The sequence below is a fragment of the Buteo buteo genome, chromosome 10 (assembly GCF_964188355.1).
Source record: "Buteo buteo chromosome 10, bButBut1.hap1.1, whole genome shotgun sequence".
Lineage (NCBI taxonomy): Eukaryota > Metazoa > Chordata > Aves > Accipitriformes > Accipitridae > Buteo > Buteo buteo.
Window position 1 is genome coordinate 8,149,904 of NC_134180.1, and position 10,041 is coordinate 8,159,944.

Genomic DNA, 10,041 nt, shown 5'->3' on the forward strand with positions numbered 1-10,041 from the left:
ACTCAAACAAACCAACCAAAAAAAAAGCAGAGGTCAAAAATGCCAACTTATTAAAAAAAAAAAAAAAAAAAAAAGCAAGCTAATAGCTTACCAGCTCTGGATTTGGAGAATTAACCCTACTCAGAGTCACAAGCTTTGGGAAATCATAGGCCACCAACAGGTTTCTGCCATCCCCAAAGGGCACGGGAGCGACAGGAGCCAACTGTCTTTGCTGGGAAACTCAGGGGGTCCCCTCTGCTGAGCTGGGACCCGCATTTTCATCCCAGTTTTAGCTGGAGTTAGCACAAGCCCTGCAACCAAAGCAAGAGTCGGTTCTATCTTAACAGGTGGTTTTGCAATGAAGAGGAACTCGGATTGCAAAGTCTTCCTGGCTAAGCAGCAGAGGCAGGGAGGTTTGCTGTGAATCGTATCAGCTTTTAGGGTATGGTTTTCTGAGCTATAAGTTGAACTAAAGTCAACGAGAGTGACAGCTTCGCAACGCCACTGAAAAATCAGCTCCTTAATACGCTGACAGTTCTCCCTGTAAATATTACAATCACAGCTACTCCCAGGGATGATGGGTTTTTTTTCTTTTTAATAAGAGAAACGTTTTCTTCTGAACCTCTTTCAAATGAAGTAGTGGTGAAACAGTTCCTTCAATCTGAAATGTCCAAATAAAACCTTTTTTCAATTCTGTGTCAAAGTTTTTCCCTTAATTTTGGATGACAAAAATAGCACCAATAATTTGGCTTTTCACTTTAGTTTGGGACAGAAATTACTGACAGACTACCTGACTTTCCTCCAGGTTGGAAGAACATTTTTAGTATTCTTGAGACATTCCACAATTTCTCCAAACAGCTTTTACCTTCTCTCCCTTAGTAACATGAAGAATAACCGAGCCCTGTGTTAGCTTTTCCACTGAACCAGCTCTCATTTTTCACCAAGAAAATCTCATGCTTCTGTAGCCTAGCTCCAGCACAGTCCTCTTCCTGCATGGATTGCAAAACACTTCACGAAACACATGCAATAGGTGGGGAAACTGAGGCAGGGAGAGTCATGGGATCTGCTAAACACATCAGTGAAAGAGTCAGAAAGCCCAGATGACAGCTCTGCCCAATAAACCAGGGAGAATTTATCCCCCCCCCCCTTTTTTTTTGCTTACTTTAGAATACTTTTAAAACTTTCTAATTCACCGCAACGGCATTAAACTTTTCCAGCATTCAGAGAACTTCTAATTTATTTGAAGCTGTAGTTTGGTCCCTGCTTGGCAATGCTGGCTGGGAAACACACCCTCAGACAGGGATTTTTGGTGCTTTTCATGCTCTAAGAGCAGGGTGGGTAGCGGGGAAACACAGCCCCTCTTTTCCAGGCTGACCAAGCAAGCTCCGCAGAGCTCAGCAGTTGGCAAGGGACGGCATCAGGAGTAAATCACATCCAAATAAAATATGATAAACGAAACTGGGGGTGGGGGGGGGGGGGAACAGAATGAAAAAAGAGAGTTGTCTACGTAACTTGTTGGTTAGTATCTCAGAGACCCTCCGGCCGCAGTGCTGCGGCAAAGGGAGCTGAATCGGGGGGGGGGGGGGGGGGGGGGGGGGAGCAGCAATCACTGCCTTCCCCGCTAAAATATACACCTTTAGAGCCAGAAATTGCATTTTTCCGGGTCCTGGGAAGGAAAATTTTTTACAGCCATCTCCCAGCGGCGGTGGGTCCCTCAGCTGCACCCCGGTCCGGCTCCCCGGGAGGGAAGGGAGCCGCTCCGGCAGCCACCCACCGGTCGCTCCCTTCCCGACCGCCTCCCGCAATAAACCCGTCTCGGGGTGATGCTTCCCCGCCCGGAGAAAATGCCTTGCCATGTTTAAGCTCGGGGATCCCACGGGTGGTAGTGTAAAGGGCGGCTGCTTTTTTGGAAGGCTCCCCCCTTTCCCCAGCCCGGTTTCCTTCGGGATACCGAGAAAGCCACGTCGGATCCGTGGGGAAAAAGAGGGTCGGAGGCAGCTCCCAGCTGCCGGCGGAAAACAAACAAAACCCGAAAAGCGAACGAAAATTGCAATTGCAATTTTCGTTCGCTTTTCGGGTTTTTTGTTTTTGTTTGTTGTTTTGGTTTGGGTTTTTGTTAGTTTTGTTTTGTTTGTTGTTTTGTTTTTTTTTTACCCTGCTTTTCGCCGGCAGCTGCAGGGCAGCTCCCCGGCCCAGGCTGGGGGGGCTCCCTAGGAAACGAGCCCGTGTCCGCGGCCCCTGCCCACTCCACGGGAGACACGGCGGGGGCGGCCGCAACCAGCCCTTACCCACAACGAAAATCGCGACCAGTCCCTGCGGCCGGGGATATATCTATTTTTTAAGAGAAAGCAGAGAGAGGGTAAGGGGGGGTGAGGGGGTTGCTGGCCCCGCACACCCACCTCACCCCGCTCCGCCGCGGCTCTCCCTTTCCCACAGCGCTGCCCTTGGAAAAATAACAGGAGGCGCTTGGAAAATGCCGCGCAAGCCGGCGCCCGTCCATCCGCGGGGCGGTTGTTTTCGGGCTACTCGCCGTTCCCGAGCGAGGACCCGTTCGGACGGGCGGTTCAGCGGCAGGTCTGCGCCCTGCCCTGCCCGCCGGGCCTGGATCAGGCCCGCACCGGGAGAAGGGGGACTCGGGGAGGAGAGGATCGGCGGCTCCACTTGGCGGCCGCACACGCACCCTCGGGCTGTTTGCGAGCCGCCGTGCTCCGGGGCGGGTCGTCGGACAATCGTCCGGTCGCCATCCAGAGCCCCGAGCAGCTTCCCGGTATCCCGCAAACCACGGCGCCGGTCCCAGCTCCGACGGGCGGATGGATGGAGGGAGGCTCAGAGCCGCCTGCCGCTCCGAGCCCCGTCCCGTCCAGCCGAGCCCCGTGCTCAGCCCTCCGGCAGGCGATGGAAAAGGGGGCTCAGCTCTCCGGCCCGATCCTGCCCGGCCCGCCTCCTCCTCGGCATCCCCCGGAGGGAGACGCAGCAGCGCGGTGCGGGACCCGACGAGCCCGGCACGGCGGCGGAGAGCAACCCACCGCTCCCCCCGCCACCCCTTCCCGGGACGCCGCTGGGGGAAAACAAGCGTTTTCGCACGCCGCCGGGTGCCGGCCCCGCCGAGGGCAAGGGGGGGGACGCGGGCTCCCCGGACGGGGCACGGCGGGGAAGGCCGGCTCGGGGAGCGGGGCGAGCCGGCCCACGGACCGGCCGGCGCTTCCTCCGGCCGCTTCTCCGCGGGAGTCCGTCCATCCCCGTCTCCCCCGCCCCGACCCGCCGGGGCCGGCAGCGGCCGCCGCGGCTCCCCCGGTGGCTCCGCTCCGCCCCGGGAGCGCGGCGCACGTGGAGCGGCCGCGGCGGCCCCTCGCCCCCGGGAGGGATGGAAGGAGGTGATGGGGGGGTGGGGGGGTATCCCCGCACTTACTGTCCTGCTGCGGGGTATCGCTGCCGCTGGTCAGCCCGGGGGACTCCAACAAGCTCCGACCGGGCTCTCCGCCGCCCTCGTCCGCCTGGGCGCCCACCATGTCGCCCGCCTCTTCTAGGTCCAGCAGGTGACTCACGGAGAAGTTCTTTTTGGCTTGTAAATTGTCCAGGCCGGCGGGGCCGTCGAGGCGGGCGGGCAACAGGGCCTGCCTCTCCATGGCGTGGGCATAGCTGGACGCCATGGCGTCAAGCGGGGCTTTTCTGCCCTCGCCGCCCCCCCCCCGGGCGCCCACCGCCCCCGCTCCCCCCCAGCCGCCGGCCCTTCGAGGAGGAGGAGGGGGGGGGGGGGATGCGCAAGGACCGAAAGGGAGAAAACGGGACGGGACCCGACGGCAGGAGGGGAAGCCCGAAGGGGAGCGGGCAAGGCCGGGCTTAAAACATGCCGGAGGGGAGAAGAAGAGGCGGCGGCCGGCTCGGGGCGCCGGGGCGGCGGCGCGGGGAGCTGCCGCCGGCCGGGAGGCGCAGGGTGGCTGTGGGGCCGCTGGGGCGGGTGCGCCCCGTCCCTCCGCCTCCGCTGCCGGCGGCTCCCCTCCCTCCGCCCCTGCGCTGCCCTCCCCTCCCCTCCGCCCCGCACTTCAAACGGCGGGGGCGGCTCCGCGGAGCTCCGGACGAGCCGGGCACCCGGGGGAAGGGCGGCCAGCGGGGCCCCGCCGGGACGTGGCACCGGCAACCCCCCCCCCCAAACACGCCCCCCCCCCCCCTGCTCCGGGCTGGGCAGGGGGTGGGTAGCGCCGCGCTCATTAGGTCCTCGTGGGGGGTGGCTGGAGGAGCACTCGCTGGGGGGGGGGGGAGTGGGGGCGTGGGGGTGTCGTCCCCCCCTTGTCACCCGGAGGGCAGGGTGGGCGCAGCCCTGGGGAGCCCTCCCCGGGGCAGAGGAAAGGAGCAGGAGAGAAAGAGTGAAAATGAGAAATGCAGATGAAAAGGTGACAAAGAGAAATGGAAGAGAGAGCGTGAACAGGAGAGAGGGAAGGAAGAAGGGAAAAAAGAGTGAAAGAGGAAGAAAAAGCGCGACAGAGAACTAAGAAAGAGAAGACAGACCAAAAGGAGAGCAAAAGCACAGAAGGGAGGAAAAGAAAAAAAAAAAAAAAGGCCTAAAAGAGAAACAGCAAAGAGAAAAGGACAGGAGGAGGAGGATGCACTCAGAGCTCCTCAGGCCGGCAAGCAAAGCGGTCCCAGCAAGAGGTCCCAGCAGCCTGGCCTGGCCCAGCTGGCCCCCGTGGCCAAGGCCAGGTAGAGGGGCAGGGAGGTACCCCCGGCCCCTCGCTTGCTGCAGAAGGGGCCTGAGGGCAGCTGGGCTGGCAGCGAGGGGCTGGGTCCTGCAGGCCAGGAAAGGCCGCTGTGTCCCAGTGGCTGGAGCCTGGGCTCTAAGCTGCCACAGCCAGCCCAGAATTTCCATCCCCCCTGATCTGGGGAAAGAACATTTGATGCCATCAAAGGGCTCCAGATTGAAAACAGATGTGCTTCCCCGAGCCTCTCCATGCATTTAATTAAGGCACAGGCATGGAGGAGACATTTTCATCATTAGTTTGCTTTCAGGCCCCCCCCTCTGGTCCTGGTTTACCCTTTGCAGTCTCAAAGACCCAAATGAGCATGGCAGGGCTGCGGGGCTCTGCTGTCCCCTGCTTGGGGGCAAGCAAAGCTGGTGGGTACAGGCTGGAAAGGCCAGAAAAAGCACTGGGGCAAGGTTGCACGTGTGTGCAGAAACGTGTGGGTGTCTATACACCCAAAACACCGTGTGTGCATCTATGTATGCAGCAGTGTGTGCCTTATTGCATACTGGTGTGGCTCTTTTTCTGCATTTGAAGGAGCATTTTTGTGTGATGTCCCATGGTACATGCCCACATGTGTTGGATGGAGAAGGAGCTGCATCTTCACGTGGGTGTGCGAGGCTGTATCTGGTTGGCTTTCATATGCTGGCATCTTGTACCCTGGCTCTCAGGGTCTCCAGGTTTAGGCACAGCAGGGTGGGTGGGTGTATGCGCTTCCATGCTCTGAAGAACCGTTATCTGTACAGACCCCTGTGGGCTGCCCAGCACATGAAACACCCTTTTCTTTGCCTTTCCCAGATATTTGAGTGCTTGCTTTCTTATTGAGCTGGGTTTTACTCTCTTTCTCCCTGTTCTCCTTCAAATCGACACTGCAACTGACCTGGCTTTTCGGAGTGGGTGCTGGGGAATCCCAGCCATAAACATCCCTTTCTCTTAGTCTCAAGCAACCTCTGCCATGGGGGTGACAGCAGAAGCCACAGAAACCAGAACAAGAGCTGTCTGTGCCACCTTCGCCGATACTCTCACTGACATCCCTGCTAAGATGCATTTCTTCTTAAATCTCCACATGTCTAAGGGCGTCCTTCAGATAACCCTCCCTCCCAGTCTTGGAGATTGGGAATGCAGCCCAATACCAGCAGATGGTGGGTGAAAGCGTGTTGGTGCTGTGGGTGACCAACATCAACATTGTCTATCTGCTACAAAGGCAGAGTCTCACCTGCAAAAGGCAATAAAGGAGCCCAGCTCCAAGACCGGCTACTGTGGCTTTAGCCTGAAGTGAGCCATGGGTGTTCCCCATACATACAGCACCCACAGGCTGAAGAGCAACATGGGATGCCAGATTCACATTCTAGAGGTGGCCTAAACACCTCTGTTCCCAGATGCCTCCTGCGGCACAACTGGATTTCTGTGACCGGGTGGGAGAACTCTGCTGAGGCACAAGATGAACCCAAGGGAAACTCTTGCAGCCCTGTCTGTCTCAAAAGAAAGAGAGTTAGGAACAGTGGGAGGCCTCCAAGGCTGCACAAAACACCGCAGGGCTGTGGCTCTTCCTTGCTATGACCAGGCAGGCCCTAGGCCAAGGCATACCTGCAGTGTGGAAATGAGCGTGGTAGGAACCCCCTGGGCTCCGAGAGGGATGGTGACCGTGCTGCCACCTCAGCTAATGAACTGCCTCTCTCCCTAGATTATCTGTAGTGCCTTTAGGACCAAGCTAGTCTTTCAAAGCAATGCTGCCCTGTTCTGCATGTGCCAGAGGGCAGAAGTAGTGCAGCATCCATGATTCTCTGCTCAATGGAGAGCATGGTTTGCCTATGGGAAGCCTAAGGAGGGTGGAAGTAGAGAGTGCCAGGGAAGAAAATCCCACCAGGAGAGAACAGTGGAATGTGCTCTTTGTAGCAGGGTGTCCTACTGTACTGGGGATCAGCCCAAGCTTGAGGGAGTGGGTGGGATGGGTGAAGGGACCTTGTCACATGCAGGAAATAAGTCACGTGAGAAGAAAGTGATGGACCAAAGTGGCTCACAAAGATCATGAGCAAAAGACAAACAGAAAAAAAAGAATCAGAAAGATGAGGAGAGGGAGAGGATGAGGGACATGCTCTCTGAGCTCCCAAGGGAGCAATCCAAGGGGTCCCAGGGCCCTACATAGCTGCAGATCTCAGCCTGCCACTAAAACAGAAATAGGAGCATCTTTACAGGACATGCATGAAACATCCCTTTGTTAATCTGCTTCCTTTAACTTGATTCAAAGTTTTAGAAAACTTCAGGTTAGAGTGCAGGCAGGTATCACCTTACCTGAATGCTCAAGGGCATTGCCTTCCAGTATTCACCTTCTCCCCCTCCAGCCACCAGCAGTGAAGGCAGAAGAGGATGGGGCATTTGCCACTCATCTCAGATGCATCAGTTTCTTCCTGTGCAAGCGTCCAATAGCCAGCCCACACACTCGCTCTAGGGCCTCTAGGAGTTTCTGCAGAATAAATAGCCATAGGACAGGAATGAGCCACACCATGGCCTGCTGTAATCCAAAATTCTCAACACACTTCCCCCTGTTTCAGATAGGGAAACTGATGCAAAGGCAGCTTGTCCTCAGCATCAAACCCAAAGCAGAGGTGATAGGATACCCCGGTTCTCATGACCCTGAGGCTGGGAAGGACTCTCATGCCACAGGTGGCCCGTGACAGCAAATGCACATACCATTTCAACATCCCACAGACCATCAAGTAATTAGTTAGACATCTATTTCCCACCTCACGACTGGCATGGTGTCAAGCTGAACAGGTAGCTCCCCTTCCCCACCATCCTCCCATCCCACCTTTCCTCTCCAATGTGCACCTGCCTGGCAGCTGCTTACAGCCCCATTCCTCCACCTTCCCAGGCTGTCCAGCAAACTACTGCCAACTACTCACGCTCCCAGCAAGGCAGGGATCTCTGAGCCTCTGCTGCCAGGGGAGGAGAGGAGAAAGCCCAAACATCCTGAAACAGCAAACAATCTGCTAGGTAAAGCACCCACAGCTGAAAGGCCAAGCCTCACACTGCAGACAGACCCCAGTTTGGCCCTTCCTGCCCCCAAAAGTGGTTATAATTTTGAAGGACATCAATGAGATTCACCAGCTGGAGCCCTGCCTCAAAAACCTATCTCCTATGCTGTGACCATATCTGATGCTCAGAGAAGGTGAGGCAGAAACCACAAACTCTCCCATTCTCCCTCCCCCAACTGCATATCAAGAAGGGGAAAACCAAAGAGCTGCGCCTCTGCAGATGACCGGCACATTTGCTTCTGCTTTCTTTTCTCATAGAAAATTACAAGCTCAATCTGCAGTGTCAGTGAGAAAGTTCCTAACTTGAGTATTTGCTCCACTTCCTGAAATCTCCCATGAAACCCAGCACTGGCAGCTCCTGTGGTTCCCAGCTCCAATATAAGGGCTACCCAAGTATGCTATAAACCCTCAGAAACATTCCCCTCGCCTTCACATCTGTCTGAACAGGGGCTTCTTAGCATCTTAGTCTTGATGACAGTTTTCAGGTACAACAAACAGGAGCTAACAACCTTCCCAAGGGTCTTACAGCCAACAAGAAATACTCAGAGCAGATGAGCAGCTAGGTAGCAGTAGCATCCCCAGGGCAGCACACGCTCCTTGTAGTTGGTATTAGTAGGATGCAGGAAGGCACCAAACCCTGAGTAAGTGAAGCCTTTGCCTGCTGTGCTCCCACATTCAGCTCTTCTGCACTGACCACCACATCCCATGCCTTTCCTAGCAGAGACCACCGGCTTGTTTCAGGTGCCCTAAGTATCTTCTCCTCAACCTAAGTTTAAAAAAAATACAGACAGAAGAACCTGTGGAGGCTGTGACACATGGGTGTGGATTCTCAGCTGTCTAATAATATCATGGCACTCAGGTGAGGCATTTTGCTCAGTGAGGGAAAGTAGTTTGGGTCTCTCTTCCCTACTTTATTTTCATGAAATTTGTCATCATGTAATGTCTTATTGCCCTTTTTCCATCTGCCAAATTTGCTTCATCCTAACAGTTTAAAAATAATACTGCAGGAGGGCAGCAGGGAGAGGAGGAGCTACCAGCCAGTACCATTGCACAAGCTTGTGCCTTTAGGAAACCTGGCCAAAATGCACACACAATTTATTACTGCTCAGCACTTCTTGGCCTTAACGGTGCAAGGTGCTCAGCTATTCTAAGACATGCTGGGTGCCCTCCAGCACTGCTTGCCTGAGGACCTCAATGAGGTGCGAGCAGATTAGACAGGTGATCCAGAGGACAGGAGGGCACAAATGATGCTTACTCCTCTCCTGTGCTCACAGCAGCAGCTACTTTGGAGAGGGAGTGCTCCGAGATAGACCTCCACCTCTTTGCACCCCAAAACATCAGCCACAGCTCCTAAGGGGCAAGCTGACAAGAGGCATCGAATCTGCTGCTGGCCATTTCTCAGGCTGCATCCATTATGTCCTGTCCCTTGCTCAGCCCAGCGACATCCCCACTGCTGGACTCTGTTGCTAATGCCGAGGTGCTGGGGAGCCAAACTAGAACTCTTTTGCCCTGGAAAGTTTTCCTCCCATCGCCCTGTCATGCTGATTCACTGAAATGTCTGGTCTCAAGCCTCTTTGCACTTGCTCTGCTCAGGGCTGGATGAGAACTACACTGAGCTGGAGAGAGAGCACCTGCAGGAACATGTGTGTGCATGTAGGTGTATCACCTTACACGTGTGTGTGAGCGTTTGGGTATGTATGCACACATTCAAGTCTGGAGCCAGACCTCTCCCTCACAAACCCCTGCTATACACTTGGGCCAAATCTCCCCCTTTTCTTCCTTTCTTCCCCACACAGAGGTGCGTTATTAGATCTGTGGGGATCAGGTAGTCTACAGTCATTTCAAGCTGTAAACTCAACTTCAGGGTTTCTTTTAATCCCAAACATCTTGATATCATCTGGAAATGCCATGAGCAGTTTATAATTAGGGTTTAGCATGCAGATTAATACCAGCAGCTCCAGGGTGAACAGACCATCAGAGTCTAATCAAAGCTTAAATGGGGCAGCAATTTAAAACTGAGATTTATTATTCCTCTGCATAATATTTTGAACCAAGGGCTGAGTTCACATCACACACAATCATTCCTGGAAGTGCTATCACATCTCCAGTCAGAGCGAGGTGGCTTGTTACTGGTTCATGGAGGTGATAAATACTAGGCTTCGGGAACTTATTTAGGAATATCGCAGCATTGACACTGTACAAGATTTAGAACCTGAGGCAGGAGAGCACTTGCACACATGCAGAACGCATGGGGCTCCAGCCCTGCATGGATGGTGGGGCAAGGCCATGCA

At 55.1% G+C, this 10,041-nt stretch overlaps 1 protein-coding gene across 1 annotated transcript in view; it reads right to left on the minus strand.

Moving 5' to 3' along the window:
* Positions 1 to 3,952, minus strand: part of PRRX1 (paired related homeobox 1) — a 43,355-nt gene extending 39,403 nt beyond the window's left edge. The window contains exon 1 of the mRNA XM_075038460.1: positions 3,389 to 3,952. Coding sequence (XP_074894561.1) covers positions 3,389 to 3,629 — 241 coding nt within the window. The 5' untranslated portion in view covers positions 3,630 to 3,952. The remainder of the gene's footprint in view (positions 1 to 3,388) is intronic.
* Between the last annotated feature and the right edge of the window lie 6,089 nt (positions 3,953 to 10,041).